The following is a 20,958-nucleotide window of genomic DNA, read 5'->3' as shown; positions in this document are numbered from 1 at the left end:
TGAAACCGATGGCGAGAACTTTTGGAAGGGTTCAGGAAGCGACTTAGGGCTTCGCAAAGGGTTGAAAGAAGGAAAGAGAGAAGAATCTGGAAGCTAAGAAAGGGTTGAAAGCATGATGCATATACATTCGAGTTTGTATTCACTTCGAGATGTTTTCTATCTCTATCTTTATCTCTATCTCTATCTCTATCTCTATCTCTATCTTCTCTCTCTCTCTCTTTCTCTCTCTCTCTCTCTCTCTCTCTCGCTGTCAGTGTTTTTCACATTTCTTTCCTTGTTATTCTCTTTATTTATTTTTTTTCTGCACTTTATTGGTCGAATACAGTCGTAAACGTTACAATAGGCAATTCTTTTTTTTCTTTTTCTTTCTTTTTTTTTTTCTTTCCATCGGCAATATAATCGATGCTTCTCTATATACATCTATATACAATGCTCCCTTATCGAAGACGCATGGAACACGATTGAATTTTTCTTCTGAAAAATCATTAAACGTTCGAATTCCGTGATCGATACGCTTCTTATTTCTGTCCCTAAACATTGATATACAAATTGATAAAAAAAAAGGATATATAGGGATAGGACAACACGTGATTGAAAGCGACTGCAACGAATGTAGAAAGTTTCTTATTGATTTTTCGTATGATTTTCTTTTCTTTTTTCTCTCTTTTTTTAAAAATTGTTATACTCCGATTCATAGAGTATTTTTATTTCTTTAATTATATCATTTTATATCGAAAACATTCATTAAATCATGTGATTACGTTGAATGCCATATTGTTTTTATATAAATATATAGAGATATGTATGTATAATGTCTAATTCTTTTTTTTTCCTTTTTTTTTTTTAATTTTGCTTATGGAAATAAAAACACTGGAAAATGTATTATCATCTTTTTCAGACTACACACATTTTAATTTTTTTATTATTACATTCTCGGAAATGTCTGGAAATTGGACAGACAATTATCACTTACGGTACTCAACGTGTTAAAAATGCGTTAAAAAAGCATGATCGATTGTTTTATATCCTAAATGTCCTTCTCTTCGTTCCTGGTTTCCTTTGAAGACGAGAGGGCAGCTTTAAAGTGATAAAAGGTTCATGTCGAGTCGAAAGCTTCTTTGTTTTTTTTTGGTTTCTTCTTTTTTTTTTGCTTTTTTTTTTCTTTTCTTTATCGGACCATCTAGAAACTCGAATTTTCCATGGCTCAGCGAATCATCGTAGACGTTTTATCGATTTTACGAACGAATGATATATCGTTTCTTTGAAAATGACGACAAGAATGCAACGATGAGGCAGGACGATGTGAATCCTATAGGGAGACTAGAAAACGTATAACTCGCGTCTTTATTCGTAAGTTGAGAAAGTTTTTGCTATTCTTCTTTCTCTCTTCTTTCGAAATACGCCCTATCATATATTTTTATGGAGCTTAAACGTCTATACATACCATTACATTTATAAATCGTCTCGATATGGATAAAGTTAGGACCCAGGTAGAAAAATTGTCGAACGTTTCGCGATTAATAAATTCGAAATTCGACGTGTCAACTCGTGTACATTCGAGAATCTCGAAAAACTCGTGACTTTGTTTGCTCCCAGGTCCGAAGATAAAAGTTACGCGCTGTATATTTTTTTCTCTCTACCATCTTTGATCCGTCGACAGAAAATCTTACGCACGTACTCGATATAAAAAATGAAAGAAGAAAAAAGAAAAGAGAAGAGAAAAAGAAAAGATGATAAGAGAACATCGATCTTGAAGAACACATCGAAGGTCCGAAAAAGTTTTCGTGCGATTTCTCTTTCGAGAGAAATAATGTAGCGAGTCAAGTTGAATTCTCCGAGGAATCATTTCGGTTTATCAGCCACAGTTAGCTTCGCAGAAGCTTTCTTCGATGATACTCTCGAGCGTTTGGATCTGTGTAGAACCCTCCGAATCCTTGGTGCCACGCTCGAAGATGCTGTAAGAAACGGTCGAGGCCATTTCTTGGAACAAGCTTTTCTTCAAAACATTTAGGTACCCCTAGCTTTGGACTATATCGCCAAGGTAATCGTCGTGAGGTGCCAATAAGTGTCGAGGTACGTCCAAAGCAGTATGTAGAGTGACTGTGACACCACGATTAAGACTGACGGCTGGATAGAAGACACCATAGAGATCACGGAAAGCCACACCACCCTGGGCTTGATCGTTCACGAAGAAACGTAATGTATGGGTAGTCTCTAGGTCCAAGAGAACACCTACGGTCGAGCCTTGTTGCACACCACCCTCCGTTCTCTGAGCGTGACCACCACCATGCATGAACCAGGATCGTTGACGGTCTATGTACATGCTCCAGCCCTTGTCGTCTTTACCTGTGAACACCACAAATCGATGCTCCTATGTGTGGGATTTCGAATCGGTTGCTAATCAGACAGTATCGACCGTAGATCGTGTTTTATGTATATATGTATACTCGGTGAATTCGATTAAATGTTTGCTGTCTGGTTGAAAATTCGAAATATAGCAAATTTAATGAACAAGTTGAACAGCTCAACGATTATATGTCCTGATCAATAGAATAGGATATAAGAGTTTGAAATTGAAGATTATTGAATAATTTTATTTAGTTGTCTTCACTGTAATTCACGTTTTATATCATTTAATCGGTTCAAAATTATTTTTAGTATTTCGATTGATTGTATAGGCTGAATCAGGTACATTGAATTAAACTGTTCTGTTGAGATTATATAAATAATATACTATGGCAAAATTTGCAGACATTTTTGTAAACTACGTGACAATATCTTTGTGAAATGAAATGAAATTCCTTAAATTTTCATACAATTTACATGGTTAATCCTATTCTATTAAAAAAAAAGAATACTATACGGGGAATCTTGAAATGATGAGCTTACCAAGCATTTGATCACGTGCGACGTCAGCTCTAGCGATGCCGAAGGCAGGATCGGTGTCACTGTGATATCGATCGATGGTCAGCTCCCAGTAATGCACGCCTCTAGAAAATCCAACGCTAGAGAGGACCACACGATGCTCGTAACCCTCACAGGATGCGCTCATTGCATCCTCGGAAATCGAAACTTCCTGCGGTATCCCAGTAGCACCGGTTGCCCACGAGAACCACGCCACTGTTTCAATTGAATTTTGTTATCTTTCGATTTTACTGTTATTTTTTTTTTTTTTTACTAACATTTCTTTTTTTTAGATAAATTTTTAAATAAAACTCTCTCTTTCTGTTTTAAACATTTTTCTTTCATTTTTAAATTGATTGAATCTTTAATACTTTAATAGCAGATTTGTAGTAAAATCTAAGACGTTCTTTACATTTATTTACACGATAAATAATCATTTTTAAAGACATCTAATCGTTACTAATAGCAAGCATACTTAATCGTTCGATTTCAACAAACCCGCATATAGGTGCACTTCGAACACGTTAAAATCTATCGTTCTAAAGAGGACTAGCAATTCTCATGGAGCATTATGCTAACACTTCTAATCGTTAAGTATGAAGGGCACTGTATGCGGGTAGCTTTTGTGGTATTATTCCAATAAAAAAGCATTTTTTCCTCTCTCACTCGTTTCTCTCTCTTTACATTCATAATGTAAGAAAATCTAGCCAAATTTTTACTCGAAAATCAAACAAAAAGAAATTTCTTATGAAAAAAAATTGTATCGATTTAAAAGAAATAGGAAAAAAGAATTAAGAAAAAAAAAGTATAGAACTGCGGAGAAAATTAATCTACCTGTAGTCCCGAGTACGATCAGAAAAAGCTTTATCATCGTGAAATAATAAAAAAGTTATTTTCAGAAAGGTAAAAGATACAAACAGAAAGAGAAGGCGACAAAGAGAGAGAGAGAGAGAGAGAGACGGGGAAAAAGAGAGAAAATAAAAGAAGCAGACACGCGACTTCGTTTCCGCGCGTAAAAGCGTAGACATAAAACGACAGATTAATATCGGATCTGTCATCGGCAATGCGTGGCCTCTCTCCGATCATTTGATCTACTCGTTGAAAACACGTCAGTCCGAGCTGCCAATTTCAATCGTTCATCTTCCACTCGATACCAACGTCGATTTTCCACTCGAATCCTTGCCACGAAGGAAGGTAAAAAAAAAAGAAGTGAAAAAAGTCTAGAAGTGAGGCGGATAGTGGGGGTGGTCGAACAGAACGAAAGACTGAAAGAGAAAGAGAAAAACACAGAGAGAGAGAGAGAGAGAGAGAGAGAGAGAGAGAGAGAGAGAGAGAGAGAGAGAGAGAGAGAAAGAGCGGGTTGTACGAACTCACCCTCCGCGGTCTGAAGGCCGATCAGCTCGGAGTATTCGCCCTCTCCGGCGCTGTTGAATGCCCTCACCCTAGCGTTGTACAGCGAGTTGAAGTGCAGCCCGTCGACAGTGCAGATGGTCTCTCGTCCGCAGTACACCTCCTGCGCATTTCGAAATTCATGCGGTTAGCATCAACAAGAAACGGAAATCTCGACTACTCCTACCGAAAGGGAAGAAAAGGAAAGGAGAAACCGAGAGAAACGGATCATGGAAATGTTCATTTCAATACAGTTTCGTTATTTTAACATTTGTAACATGAAAATAAAAATACTATTCTATATCGATCTTATTCAAATCGGTGATTGTATTTTTATAATCAAATAATCCACAACTGCTTATCGTATATATATGTGATAAGAATTGCAGATTAATAAACAGATTTAATAATCGGAGTTTTAAAAGAGATGTTGAGTCACGTTCTTTTTTTTTTAAAAAAACATTAATAATGGTATGTACATTATAATTGGTATGTACATATGAAGGCGTGTATTTTATACGTGTATTTTCAAATATATGAACGTACTTTTTAAAATATCACATGTGCAAAGAGAAAGAAGATAACAAAGTTGTTCTTTTTCATGATCGAAAGATCTCACAAAATAGATCTCGACGTTAAAAAAGAATAAAAGTCGATCGCTAATCACGTACTCGTACGACAATGTAACCGAGTGAGATAATTAGCGCCTCCAGGATCAGTTCGGATCGCGGAACGGCTTGTAAACGATAGAAAGCTTACATTTTTGCGCTCTGATTAATAACGCGTCGCTTGGACCATTATATCGTACTGCTCGTTAGCGTACCAAAGCAATATCGCGCGTATAAATCTTTCTCCTAGCTTCATCCACCTTCTCAATTCTCTTTTCTCACTCCTTCTTTCCTTCCTTTTTTCCATTCCACCCCTTCTTCGTTCTTCTACCTTCTCCTTCGAGACTTCTTCGCGTCTACACCATCGCGATCGTCTCGCTTTTAATATTTAAATCGAGCTCGTTTCTCGTCACGATGTCTCTTCTTTCTCATGGTTTCTCGCTTTCCACTTTTCTCATCTCCTTCTTCTTCTTCTTCTTCTTCTTCTTCTTCTTCTTCTTCTTCGTCTTCTTCTTCGTTCTTTTTCTTCGTCGACGACCAGTCTTACCCCATCCCTATTTCACCCCCGGTTTCTTCGAACCGTTCTCTTCTTTACCTTAAAGATATCCGTCGTCGAGCCAGGAAAGAATTCCACCAACGCCTCGGACGAAGATTTTCAACAGAATTTTACGCGACACTTTGAATTTTCTGCTCGGTGTATATGTGTGCATGTATGAGTGAGTCAATGTGTGAGAGGAAGAAAGAAAGAGAGAGAGAGGAAGAAAGAGATAAAGAAGGATGGAAGAAGGTCGTGGAATCGGCGGATAAGCCGGCGAAATTGAGTTTCGGATCGTTGTTGCTTTTTCGTTAGGATTCGCGGGAAGCATCGTAAAAGGAAAGTTCTGTTCCGTAAAAAGGATCTCTTTCTCTCTTTCTCTTTCTTATCTGATTCGTAGAACGAAAAAGAACACCTATTTATTTTTCCGTGTCAACGAACAAACGAGCTTTCTGACAAGTTCTTTTGATTCATTTGAGCATGGAGACGTTATCGTTCACGAAAGAAGACGTACTCGAAATCTTATTGTCTTTCAATCGATGCTTCTTTTACCTCTTATTTAATTCTTTCTTTTTATCTTTTACATGGAGTATACAAGTGTATATCTATGTATATCGTTTGTAATTATATTGGATATATCATATTATAGTTCAATGTTCACAAATGACTAAGAAATTTTAATAAATAGAAATTATTAATTAGAAATGATTCTACAAATTTAAAAACATTAGAAAAATTAGAATACGTATATATGTATTTTTTATTTTACGGTTAATCGGAGAAATTTTACGATTATTCAAGGAAATCCATCTACGTTTACTATCTTTATTTGGATTTTTACGATACACGAAAGACATTTCAACGTTCGCTACTATAAATTAATCGTATCTTGATCGCGTTCTAATATTTCGTAACACGGTAGACAAGTACATAGGCGACTGTCACGATTTTATAAATCGCTTCTTGGAACGAGTCATTAAATCAATGATTTTTAATATTGAAAGTAAGAACGTATGAATTATCATTGCCTTTGGAAAATATGATTCCCTTCATATTTATGATCGATAAAATATTGATGTAGAAATGATTTTAATATTTTTACAAAGATAAAAAATATTATATTTTACGAGCTCATTAATTTTATAATTATTATAGAACTATCTCATAGGATTAATTATAAAACTATCTATTTTTGATATATATAATTTACAATTTTCGTAATAAACAAGAGAAGATTTATATATTAGTATAATTAAATTCACTTTAGTACGTAAGTATCTACTTCAATATTAAAACCACCTCTATAAAATTTTTTCAAATACAAACGAAAGATCGACAAAAAATGAAGAATAAAGCGAAATTTTATAATCAATGCCATTTCATTGATATTCATTCCGGCTTTCGAGCACAAGTATCGTATTATCAAATTATTGTTTCGACTTAATATTTCTCCAGTCTGTCAGACAAAAAGCGTCAAATAATTTATAGAATCGTTTCAATGACAAATTTGTCGTCGATCGTCACTCGAATCTTGCAACAAGTTACTGGAAAACTTTCTCTTTAAAAAGACGACAAGTAAAAAAAAAAATGAAAAGGAAAAGAAAAAAGAAAAAAAAAGAAAGAAAAAAAAGGCGAACGAGCGTAAAGAAAAAAAGGGAGAACTGATAAAGGGTAATATCCTCTTATGATTGATATCTCGATCGCATATTCATGATGTTTATTTTTCAAAAGGAATAAAATGTAAATAAGATCTCTTTTTCCGGAATGTGGCTATTACGAAAAACGAATGACGATTATTGATTCTTAAAGGAGAGACTGAGATTTAAGCGATTGTATGTATTACTATACATAAAACGAGCGATATAATTAATCTCGATTGCGGAAGCAGGAGAGAGAGAGAGAGAGAGAGAGAGAGAGAGAGAGAGAGAGAGAATAAGAGGAGGAAGAGGAGAAAGAGAAAGAAGAAAAGAGGTACTTAGAATCGATAGTGATGTCGTGCTCGACATAGTTCAGGCACGTACTTCTCGTATTGGCCGGAAGACTCGACTTCGGGTTAATGCGCGAGAGAGTCTCGGTGAGATCAGGAAGTATTAAAAGCCATTAAGTGGGTAGTAAATAATGGTTAGTTCGTAGAAAAGCCTCCCACACTTCTTTCCCTTCTTCCTTCTTTTTCTTCTTTTTCTTCTTCTTCTGCTCTCTTGTGTTTCTTTTGCTCCGCTCATAGCATTATCATTAATAACATTAATAAAAAGCAATCGATAACTTCCAAGCTTTCTTTCCTTCATTAAAATTTCTTTCTTTCTCTTCCACGTTTTTCTTTCTTATTTTTTTTCTTTCTCTTTTATTTTCTTCCTCTTTTTATTGCTTATATATTTCGCTTCCTTTCTAGTATTGTTATTAACAACATTAATCGATAAATTTCAAGTCTAAGATTTTTTGTCACATTTTTCACAGTATCTCTTTTTATTCTCTCTCTCTTTCTCTCTCTCTCTTTCTATCTGTGTCTCTTTCTCTCTCTCTCTCTTTCCGTCTCTCTCTTCTAGATTTATATTTTTCTTTTGATTTCTTTATTTCTCTTTTTATTTTTTTGTAATTAGTCCAGCTAAAAGTAAAAGTTTTCCACGTCCGTACTCTCGCCAACGTCCTCTTTGATAATTCACGCGTGAGAAGTTAAGAATTTTATTCGTAACTTTTCCCCGGTACGCCAAAGTTGGTAGAAATCTTGTTAGGCAAATAACGAGGTATATTGTAATTAACGTCGAACACGTTAATTATTACGTCGAAACGAGCACGCCCTCCGATGAATTTCGCTGTTAAATTCGAAATACGAGCGAAACAAACGACGATCCTCTATCGTGTCCTCTCTCACCTCCGCCACCAACTGCTGTTCAATTATCTTCCAATTACACGCGAGTTAATATTGAACTTGAATTGAAATATAGAAGCGCGTACGTGACCGATCGATCGCACGTATAACGCGCATTATTATCGCCGAATTCGAATGTTACACTAGAAAATTTATAAACGATCTATCGGTTAGTATAACGAGACGTATAACTATTAAACAATAAACCGTATGTATCGATGATTATAAAAATAGCAAGTCTAAAATTTAAAGTAAGTCCTGAAGACAAAAAACCATGTGACTAATTATAATTAATTATGAGTTAAATTTCATAATAACCATTCAATTGCAAATAATCAACCCTCTATGGGCCGAACTTCTTTTTATGATGGGAAATTTATACTGATACAATTACACTGTACTAAATATAATTTGTACGTAGTAAACATTAAGTTTCAGAGACGAACAAATAATGCCATGGCAAAAAGATTAAATATAACTTAAAAAAATGCATGTATATAAGAGTATATATCTTACAAGTTACATGGCTTATTATAGAAGATTAATAACACTTATTATCAATCTATACTTGATACAACAAGATATACTCGTAATGGATAAATTTTATCTAAAAGGATAAGAACTCTTTATTCCAATAGTTTCTTACTTTAAAATAGTTACTTTATTTTTTTTTTATTTCTTTATTCTTCTTTCGTTTTTCTTTTTTATAAAAATCCTGACCGAACTACTCGATATCGAGGTCTATCTTGATACGATACTTTTCTCTTTACTTTTGCTATTTCTCGAAAGCACGTGATCGATGAGCTTTGGTCACGTAGCTACTTCTTGTCTCGTCTCGAGAACTTGGAGATCGAAGGAAGAGAAATAGAGATAGAGATAGAGAAGTTTGAAGACGATAGGAAGACGGTAAGACGTCTCCTGGGGATCAGAGAGTAGATGATGGCAATGGTAGTGGTGGTGATGGTAGTATACTCACCCTAAACTCTCCTCCACAGCCGTCATCAAGTTCGAGAAGGTAACCTTCGATGGCTGGACCTCTTTGACCAGCACAACCCATAACTCCGTGTCCAGGAGGTGGCTGCCAAGCGACGGTAACGCTGTTGTTTTCCGCACTGCATTCCTCCGGAATCAATAAAGGTGCTCCAGGTGCTAGAAACATTTACATTTTCGATCGTTGATACTCGATGGTATAAAATGTTAATAGATTTAAAATATATTAAATGAGAATAAACTTGTTGAAAGTTAATTATAATTGTAATAACATTATTATCCTTGTATACTTATATTGTATATTTAAAAAGAACATTATACGTTTACATTTTCTTTGATAATAAATCTGAACATCTATAACATCTTTTATACTATTATATCTTTGATCTTTTCATTGAGCTAGATTCTAGTCGTTAACTTTTAACTCTAATATATATTTTTTTAAATATAAATTATACTCTTGGACTTTTAACGATACAACTAAATATTAAATAGACAGATTCTGGGCCTTCAATTTTTCAAATTAATGTAATTTATTTTAAACATATACGATATTTTCTTCTTTGCTATGAAATATTCAAACGTAAACGAGGTTTTTCTGCATTCAGTGTCCTTTTCCTAAGTATCTAAAATGCTTTGAAATTTATAAGAATAAAATAAAACGTATTACGGAACATGGGTCACTAGTTTTTTAATTCTGTTAATCAATTTCTCGATAAACGTAGTTATTCGAGTTCTCGCAAAGTCGAGAAAAGCTTTGCTAAATACTCACACATAAACTCGATAGCTACTGATAAATCGAGAAACTATTTTCTCGACATGCTGTCTCGTTGCTTCTCGTGAAGTTATTTCAAAAGCGTTTGGGTAACTTCAATGAGAGAGAGAGAGAGAGAGAGAGAGAGAGAGAGAGAGAGAGAGAGAGAGAGAGAGAGAGAGAGAGGAAGAGGAGAGAGAGAGAGATAGAAAGAGATGGAAAGAGAAGGATTGGCCACTAACCGACTTCGTGTCCGCTTTTGCTCGACCGTTTCGAATTTGTGGGTTGTACCGATTCGATCGAGAAGCAAATGGAAGAGAGAGGGAGAATACCGGTCTTGTATACGTGAGTGTGAGAGAGAGAGACAAAATAAAAGGTAGAAACGGGTCAGTGGTCAACGACAATCGTTGCCACAGAGAAAATGGATTCGTTCTGCATCGTGAAAACGTATATGTCCGTGTGAACGTACATACGTCGGATTAAAGCGATTCTCAAAGTTAACTCAATGCTTTAAATGGCTTTACTTGCGGTATGAATTCTTGATCAATCTTTTCTCTCTTTCTATTTGACTCTTTCTCTTCCTATTTCACTCTTCATTCCATTTCATTTATATTACCGTTCGTTATTAACCGTTCTATTTATTCCAAGTACTTACGTATATTGGTAACGACGCTATAAATTTTGGATATTCATAGTATTTCTATGTTTTAAAAGTCGAAATTATTTTCAAAGTCTTTTCATTGATCCCGAAGAAAATCTGACGAAATTTAAACGAAAAAGAATGTAAATATAATCATAAAGAATTTTTACAAATGTTAAGAAATATAATTTTAAGTAACAATGAAAATCTTTTTTGAAGATTATAATTAGACGTCAAAGTTAACAGGAAATTAATTTTACTACGACGAACTAATTTATGACATTGATCTATCCTCGGGAATAGTTGTTTTGTTCTTCGTCAAGGATAACCTTCGTAAAGGTCTTACCGTTGCGTTATATTATGAAATTAGACTAATGGAAAGGTCGTGAATTATGTATGTATATATGTACATGCATATAGGTTGCTGTTAGCATCCTATAGATCTTACATCTGGGATTAATTTCGCTTTACGAAAGATGAATCAAAGTTTCTAACTACGCGTCTATGCAAATAGTTTTTCTTTTTTCTCTTAATAAACGATCAACTGAGTTTAATCTTGAATGGAAAAAATTGACCATATTCGATCATTGCTAATTAATAAATTCAAGAAATTAATAGATTTATTATGTGAACCTTATTAATAGACTTACCAATAAAAATAATTGAACTTAACAAATAAATGAACTTAACAATAAAAATAATTGAACTAATATATAGATTTGATCGAAAATAAAAACTTTATTTAAGTGATGATGCCGGAAATGATTTCTAATTGTTACACTCGTTTCTATACGCATTGATACTAACAGAAAATAAACGATATATAATAAATCTGTATTAATAATATCATCATAAAATCAAATTCGAATTTATGCATATACGAATTAAAAAGCGGTAAAATATCTTTGTTGTTTTCGAAGTAATCTTTCAAATGAATCTTTAAAAAAAAAAAATGTGACGTGGCAATAGAGATAACCAGGAAAAATATAGGAATAGTCTGTACTAGTGGGCGTGGCTTATCGCGTGGCGTAAAAGCTCGTAAGCCGATGTCGATTTTCGATGGAGCACCAAACTCGGATTGTAAATTCTTTTCACTGCTGCGGCTGTCCGACTATATCGTCGGCATTACTACTGAGCCGGGATTTTGTCGGTAGTACGGATTTTACGACGGACGAACTCGCTTTTGGGGGAAGGTCGAAACGAAAGGGTGTGTTGGAAAGAGAAGGGGTAATCAGAGATAATCGATCGTGTACAATCGGCCACAGAGACCACCAAAAATGCAGAGAAGAGACCAAGGGAGAAGAAGGGCAGGAATATGAATGGAAAGCTGATTTCCACAATTGACTCATCAGCCCATCGATAATGCTGCCTCTTCAAATAGTATCCAATACGGAAAGGTATTACAATTTTTTAATAATAATTATAATGTATTACGACGTTGGAAGATTTATAATTTTCGTAGAAATAATATCTGATATTTATTTAGAAATTACAACGTAATTATTTTCCCATCAAATGTTGAAAAGAATAGTGAATTTTCGGTATGACGTTCTATTTTTTATCTGAAAATATTTCAGATAAAATATAATCGTTTGAATTCCTGTGTAAGTAAATCTCTTTATTTTAAATTATTTTATTAACAATACAACTACGTCTACGGTTTTAATGAATTTATTTTGTTTTTTACTTTACCATAATCCATTACGAAACATAAAAAAATACAGTAATTGTTTCACGGTATTGCGTAACGCATATAATTAATGTTCAACGAAACATGAAAGAAAAGAAAAAGGAAAAACCCATAGAACAAAGGATAGGTTTTAACGAAACAATTCCAACAACCAGTCAGGTCTTTCTCTTCAAGGGAGGAATATTTACTATGGTAGTATACCCAAGCGTAAGTCGAAATGTCGAGAAATCGAGATGGCAAAAGTTTTACGCCCGTATCAGCGTAATTTATCGCGAGCTCTACCAGCGATACAGTATCGATAACCGATACCTAGCGAGAGGCGGTCGATGTTTCTTCTTAAAAAAAAAAAAAAGAAAAAAACAAAAAAGAAAATAGGAAAGCGAGAGGAAGAGAGGGAGAGAGAGAGAGAGAGAGAGAAAGAGAGAGAGAGAAAGAGAGAAAGAGAAAGGAGAGAGAAAGCGAGAGAAAGAAAAAAGTAAGAGAAAAATGAGAATAAAGAAGAAAAAAGAATAGAAGAAGAAAGAGAGGAATCGACATAAAAAGAGAAGAAAAAGACATCCAGAAAAACTGCGATGGCGTTCGAATTTTTTCTTTTCCATCTTCGATAAATGTATTATATTTTGCACAAGCAATAAGTATTTTGCAATTTATATAGTGTCTTTATAATTTCATTTTTTCGTCTTTAAGAAAACTATATATGTATATATATACTTTACGAAATTTATAATAGGTAAAATATGTACTAAGCAAATATTAATTAATACAATATTATGATTTAAACTAATAAATATATATATATATATATATATATATATATATATATATATATATATAATTTTGCTACGATAAAATAAAGTAAGATATAAAAAAAAGTATACACACTTATTATTGTTTATCTTTTTTTTACTTAAAGTTACAGATTATAGAAAGTGCAAACGTTTGTGGATAATAAAGTGTTCAATGAGAAAGAAAAAGATAGCATGGGATAGTCGAACTATCTATTATGCAAACTGCATTTTGTTTCTACTCTCTTTCTCAATCTTTTTAAACGAATGCATCGATAGCCAAAAGCGTAATAAATGAAATAAAATTGTACAACGTGCCAGTTAGCCAGACGTTTAATAATACATGCGTTTGTGTCCGTTTTCCTTTCACCCTCCTATTCAATTCCCTCTTTCCCCTTTCTACCCCTTTTACTCGTAACTATAGTACTCTTTTCTCATCTCTACAGTTGCTGACCAGTCGTGATAATCCTGTTTTCCACCTACAAACGAGTATTAAAGTGGATTCACGCAGAAGCGACAGGAAAAAACGAAATCTCGATCGTCAGATTGTACGATTTATTTTTTCTTTTTCTTTTCTATTGTTTATTCGTTCTTCGATCTTTGAAGGTCAAACATCGTTATGGTTTTCAGATTTAAAAAGATATCGGAATAATATTTACAAGTATGATTTTAAAGTATATTACTGATATCGGTGGAAGAAAAATAAAATATAATATTGAAATTAAAATAGGTAAAATAAGTTAAAATAATGCTTTTTAAAGTAACTTGATATTTGCAGAATGTGAAAAAATAAAAACAGAGGATTACAATCTTTTTTTTTTTGGAAAAATACGAACGTAAAATGATTTTATTTGTGAATAATTATGGCAAATAAGATCCATTCTACGTAACAGATAATAATACATCTAAACAAATAAAATATAATATTATAAAATACAAAATAAATATAAACGATGTATAAATAAATCATAGTGATTTCTATGATACCAATAAGAAAAGGAAAAAAGAATTGAAGAAAATAACGAACGAAAATTCATTATGTACGCTAAATTTCGATTCAGTTTGACAATAAGAGAAGTGAAAACCTATAGCAGACTTGAAGTTAGCGATTACATAGTGAATAAACGATGTAATAAGATAAAATGACCGCTTTTCATTACTCGTTTATAGAGAATTTGCCACCATAAACGTTTCCATATAATCATCGTCGTAAACTAGCAAAATGAATGTTACGAGACTGGTCTCGTTCGTGTCCCCTCTTTCTTTGTTCCACGATAATTTAATTTTTAATATTGCGTGTACATCCGTTAGAGTCGCGTCGTTCGCAGTTTCGGTAAATTTGCACTCGTATTCGAGATCGTGCGATAACCACGTACCATACGTACCATGTTTCCCATACCTCTTTTGTTCCCTTCTCCCTTTTTTTCCATTCGTCTAATCGATACTTCTCCAACAAGGAAGAGAGAAAGAGAGAAAGAGAGAGAATTATTTCCTCGTGTAAATGGATAAACTTCGAGTAGGTTTACGATTGAGAATGAACTTCGTTCCTCGGTTAGTCTGTTCCTTTTTTAATTGCATAAAATGAATTTGAAAATTAGCGCAGACAACGTAAACAGAACTCTCTCGAAGTCTAACGCGGAATCGGAAATCTAACGGAGAATTCGTTTCGACTTTCCTTAATGAATAAACTACTCTCGATGGATAAACTTTTGAATAACACTTAACGATTTCGAGTGGTTGGAGGACTTCGTCAAGAACACTTTGACGTAAAAGATAAATAAAACGTACAAATTAGTTGGAGATAGATTAAAAAAAAAAACAAAAATAGGAACAAGAAATACGTAATAAAGTCGTTTCTCTTCAATCTTTTCGAAATATAAGTATAATATTAGTAAAATTGTACGAAGAAACAAAAAGAAGAAAAACGAAATATCGTATCATCTATTTCTACTTTTTCATTTATCGGGCATTACGAAATATTTTAAATCGTTTTTAATAGAATATCCATTTTTACTTCATTTTTCGATTCAATTGTGTTTTATTTCAAGCGCAATACGTATTCAACGAAATCAGTTATTATCCGCTTTCCCAACGAAACAAAATGCGTGCTCGGAACGCATGGAACTAAAAACGAAATCCTCTTAATTTTAAAAACATATCTAAAAACCTCGATTTACATGCTTCCCATTTAAATGAATGAGAAAAGAGAAACGAGAAACGAGAGGGATGAGAAACGTTGAATCATAAAAATTAATTTTGAAGGTAATCGAAAAAATATTGTGAGTAACAAACGCTCGTTTATTAACGCATTCGATCGAATTGTTTTAAAAAAATTCATTCTTACCGGAACATTTTCGGAACATCATTTTAGAGGTCATGAAATATAAAAATACAGTTGGTTCATTATATTCGATCGGTGTAACAATTATATTTTAATTATCTTAATTACGCCGGCGAGCAACACCTAATGATTAGATACGAAGGTAAAAATGAGAAGAAAAAGAAAAGAATAATCAGCCGAAAGTCTCGATTATAATTAGTCGCGAGTCACACCCACGCGAAGGTGCTTCGTTAATTAGAGCCGATCGACGTCGATGAAGAGCCAAACGGAACCTTCGATATAAGACTTGTAGGAGGTGGAGAGAAAGTTGATGATGATGAGGAGATAGATAATACGAGAGAAAAGGATGGAAGAAAGCTAACGGAAAAGAGAAAGAAGACATCTTTGAAGGAGGGTGTCCTTGTAACGACTTAAGGCCCCAAGATCGTTAAGCCTGTAGCTACCGTCGTCGTCGAAGCCCCGGTGCCTAATTAATCCGCTTTTCAAACGTTTTAGAGAAAGGCTCGTTCGCTTTGGTTGGGGCCTATCGCATCCCTGGGGCGACGTCAAATTATTAAGCGAGTTTCCTTCGACGAAATCGACCGAAGGAAGTATCGAACGTCGAGAAGATGTCACCAATACACTTTCTCATAAGATTATTATATAAATATGTACTGGAATGGTTCGTAAATAAATACAGTTTTTCGAAATAATCTTATATTACATTTGTTAATAAAGATTACGGATGAATTTCAATTTAATAATCAGTAATAAAACTTCTTTAATTCTTTAACGTATAACTTTACTTTTTCTTTTTGCTTTTTTCTTTTTAGATATTTTAAGAAAAAAAGATATTATTAAAAATGGATCATATAGTTATTAACATTAAAAGTGGGAATAATGGAAACACATTACACTGTTATTTTTTATATAATTCTTTGGTTGTAAATAATTATGTAATAAATTTATGATCTTTTGTGCACTTAAAAGTTAAAACGATATATGATCAATCAATTTTATAAGTGACAAATTACGTTCTATCTGTAGTTAAAATGCATTAATATCGTATAAAATTTACATCGCATATTTTTTTATGGACAATATTTCGAAAATTTGCTCAAGCGGATTGTATATCTTCTTTTTTTTTGTGTGTTCTATAAAGAAACATCTGCGCTTGACTTTATAATTTCCAAAGGAATTATAATTAGATCGGATTCATAATTAATTTGCGAACATTTCTTTACCTGCCGTAGGATATCGTTCTTCTCCTTCTGAAGCTGCGTCCAATATTATAAAAAATTTGATTAAAATATTACATCATGAAAGATACATATACATGCTTATACATGTATATATGTATATATATATATGTAGATGTATTTATGTATATATATATACGTACACACATAAATTGGAGTAAATAGACAATTCCAATTTACTTAACTCAAAAAAATAAATCGGCTACGATGAGCTTTATAGTAAATTTACGTTTAATGTAACGAAGACACGATATTGCCATCATAAAATGACTCGACTTTAAAATTCGAGTTTACTTTTACATTCCTCATTATAATCGTCAGTATATATGTAGACTTATGAAACGAATAACGTTAAAGATTCGAAAATATTTGTTAAGACTTTGAGGAGCCATCGAGAAATCATTTTTATGGGAACGAACGTCGATTTTGATGAGATAGGGAGTCATCAAATGGAAATGTTTTTTTACAAAATCTATACGAAAAATAAAAAATAGATAGAAAATGAAGAGAAAGCTGATAGACAGCAAAACGTAATATTAATTGGTGATTACCTTCTCCCCTATTCAAATTTCAACCGACAATCTCATTAATCTCACCAAATTCCTGCTTTTCCTCCTCCCCCCGCCACCACCGCCCGCTTTGCCCTTTCCCAACCTAAACGATTATTTACAAATACGTACGATCCGTCGTAGATACGATGAATTTATGTACGACCGCTTTAATAAAGTAGCCGTTTAATTATCCAAGCGGATGGATTAACCAAGTTGGAAAATATATTCCTATTAGGCGGAATTATGGACAAAGCGTTTGTCAAAGCCGTACGTGCGGCGTGCATGAATTATTCGGGCTATTTCATTAAACGGATCCACCAATAATCTCTCATTGATATGAGACCAAGTTTCTGCATTGGAGAATAATGCAGTTACACGTGTACTGAGAACTAACAAACGATGATAACGATGATGGTAGACGGTTCAAATAGTAACTTAATAAATTTTAAATAATAATAGTAATATGAATAAACGATGTATGCAATTTTATAGGTACAACTTTTCTTGTAAAGAAAAATCTGAAAGAAAATTTTACATATAGATGTCATAATAATTAACCGGGCAAGAATATAAAAAGGGACACGTAATGAAATATAATGATGAATTTTCTAAATAACTCAATGACTTGATACTGTAATTAATCATTAAAGGGTAAACAGGAGATGTATTCTAATAACGTTCGGTCGATGTGACGTTGCAAAAATCTCGTGGCTCCTCCATAAATCAAGCATTGTTAACTCCTCATAAATTACAAAATTTCTCTACTAACTAGCGAGTTTCTATCGCGATAGGATACGATAATTTTTTTCCATTATTTAAAATAGTATTTTAGAACATACTTCGCTTTATCAGACATTTTCGTTGAACATTTTTTGTTAACTTCGTCGAGTAGAAAAATTGATAAGCTTCGTTATTAAAATTCACAAAAAGTAAGTAAGCTTAGTGATTAGAAAATTTATTTACGATTAATTGTACGAATTTTCAGATACGTACTTATTTCGCGATATTCATTAATAAGAGTAAAAACTGCTACTTAAGATTAAAAAAAAAAGAAAAAGAAGAAAAAAGAAAGCAAAGGTAGTTGAAAATAAAAAAAAAATACTCACGTTTGAGTTGAACGAAGGTTAGTTGATCGATAGCTCGCCTCAAAGGCTTATCATCGAGGGTGAGATCAAGAAGAGGAAGACGAGCGATTTCTTGGACACCCTCTGCACCACCCCAAGAACCTGCAGCATTGGCAGCTCTAACGGATAACATTCCGCCTATCTGGAGAAAAGCTGCACTGTCTGTCTCCTTCAAAGCCTCGATACAAAATGTGAGAAGTGCTGTCGTTGCTTGAAGGTGAGTTGCACATCTAGTGACCTGATCCCTCAATGAACGAACCCTAGCTTCACGAGTTTGTCGCGCAGCTTCGATTAATCGTGATTTTCTTGCTTGAAGAAGATTCACCAAATTTGCAACACGATCTTCCACCTCTTCCTCCAGTGCCACGCATTCCTCCTAATAAATGTATTTTTTGTTAATATTCCTGTAATTGATATAATATTACATCTTTTCTTTTTTTTAATACGTTTTTATCAGATACAATCTTATTATACCAAACATTCATGTATATATATATTATATATTTTTTTATGAAAAATTAAAAATGAAAAATATATCGTTAATTGAAACAAATCATAAATTGTAATATACATTAGGTCATTTTATGACTAATGTGGTTTTCTTCATATTGATGAAAATTTTAGTGTTGATTTTATGTTGGTTTGAATAATTTTCTCTTAGTTTAATTTTTCAGACGTTAATTCAAGGATGAGAAAATAAACGTTATCATGGAAATGTTGAGAGAGCATTTAAGGTATATTTTGCTTTAAGAGTTTCACTGGGACAATTACTGCTACAGCAACAATAAATAAAATATGTGTAAGCTTATAAATGCAAGCCAAAGGTTAAAAATGCACTTTCCTTCTGAGAATTATATACTTGAGGATGAACAAAGGTCAGAACGCCCTCAAGAGCTTCTATCAACAGGATATTAAAAATTTTATATTAAGATGGGAACAAGATATATATAATAGTGGTAAAAATATTTTAAATTAAGGTTGGAAGTGTTCCCTTTCTTACGTTATTTTACAATTTATTCTAAAAAAAAAACCACATTATTTTTAGGATGACCCAATAATATACATAATTAATATATACAATTAAGTACAATATTTCTGTGATATTGAATGATTAAATATTATTGAACATTTTCTATATTTCCTACATTATCAACTTGTATATTAATACGGTTGAACGAAGTTACATAAATAAAAGCTACTTCTATATAAAAACTGTAAAACACATTATTTTCTGTTTCAAATTAAACCATTTAAATGCTCATTGCATTATACTTTGAAAGTGCATCGTATAAAGCTTGAAAAAGCGGCTTTCGGATTTGCTTTTCGCATACAAATTAATTCGATTCTCTTTTATTTTTTTTATTTTCTTTCACTTTCTTTTTTAACGTATAATTCGTGATTGCGTACTCGGGAATACGATGAAACGATTTTACTTGCTTTAGAATGTTCATCCTTATCCGTAGGAATTGTAGGACGATTGAAAGCGGTATAAACTTATAAGGCGATTCTTCTAAAATACCGTAGGGACGGTAGAAAATCGAACGGGTGGCTGTGTTTACTCGATAAGAGAAAAGTACGCCGACTCCATTTGCGCAAACTAAATTTTCCGTTCTCCTCTCCCTTCTTCACCACACTTCCCAGTCTGCTCGTCGAGCGACTCCACAATCCGGATTCGCGTCGCTCGACATTCTCAATTTTGCTTTCCTCTTCTCTCCGCAGTACTCTAATAAAATGGGGATTGGTGGTTTGCGATAAAAATTATAACTTTTTTGTGCGACTAAAATAGAATTCAAACAAAACCATGTTATCGATCTGTTGATTTTCAATTCACAATATACAAAGTAATTAATTTATTATTTAACTATAACGATTGTATACGAATTTCGAATTATTGTATAATATCTCTTTTTCTCCCTTTATAAAATAATTTGATCGTAATTTACTTTTTCACATAACAAATGCACAGAACATCCTTCATATTCGTTTGCGAAGAAGAAATCAAATGAAATACAATGAAAGATTCATTGTCAATAATAAATAATAAGTCACAAGATCCAAGCACCGTTTAATTAAATTTTAGATCTTCGTTGGATAATAAAAAGGTTGGATATAATAATGATAATAATAATAATTAAAGAGCCTGTTCTTAGTAATCTCCTCGTGTTATCCTTTTGCCCCTTCCACAGAGCATACATATACACTGTATGTCTATATAGATAGGTACATGTTCCTCTGGGCCATTCGAGTAAAATCCAAAAAGATACGGAAGGATCTACTCACGTGTACTTTGTCCGTCATTCCTTTGAGCCTCTGAATGAATTCCGTCGTGGAACGAGCACGCTCCGATAGCTGTTGTAAATTCTGCGATAGCTCCGTCTGAAATGAATGACGAAAACGTGTTAATAAACGAGAAACACTTTTTTCTTTTTATTTTGTTTTATTTCAAATAAAAAGAAACGAGATTTTTAACGGAATGGATAGAGGACTGATTTTAAATACTGTACACGGTGGAACGATTTTATCGTGAAAAACACATCACACGA

At 33.3% G+C, this 20,958-nt stretch overlaps 1 protein-coding gene across 2 annotated transcripts in view; it reads right to left on the bottom strand.

The window, feature by feature from the left end:
- Window positions 1–340: 340 nt before the first annotated feature.
- The window catches only part of LOC127063943 (E3 ubiquitin-protein ligase TRIM9), a 95,928-nt gene continuing 75,310 nt past the window's right edge, over window positions 341–20,958 (bottom strand). The window contains exons 3-9 of one of the 2 annotated variants that reach the window (XM_050994304.1): window positions 20,696–20,791; window positions 18,398–18,791; window positions 16,726–16,758; window positions 9,279–9,451; window positions 4,279–4,417; window positions 2,890–3,120; window positions 341–2,346 (exon numbers count right to left, since the gene is read on the bottom strand). In XM_050994304.1, coding sequence (XP_050850261.1) covers window positions 2,018–2,346; window positions 2,890–3,120; window positions 4,279–4,417; window positions 9,279–9,451; window positions 16,726–16,758; window positions 18,398–18,791; window positions 20,696–20,791 — 1,395 coding nt within the window. In that variant the 3' untranslated portion in view covers window positions 341–2,017. The remainder of the gene's footprint in view (window positions 2,347–2,889; window positions 3,121–4,278; window positions 4,418–9,278; window positions 9,452–16,725; window positions 16,759–18,397; window positions 18,792–20,695; window positions 20,792–20,958) is intronic. The other variant, XM_050994314.1, reaches the window with a different exon arrangement.

The sequence above is a fragment of the Vespula vulgaris genome, chromosome 1 (genome assembly GCF_905475345.1).
Source record: "Vespula vulgaris chromosome 1, iyVesVulg1.1, whole genome shotgun sequence".
NCBI lineage: Eukaryota > Metazoa > Arthropoda > Insecta > Hymenoptera > Vespidae > Vespula > Vespula vulgaris.
The sequence above is the reverse complement of the archived record's forward strand: the minus strand, read 5'-3'. Positions and strand labels throughout refer to the sequence as shown.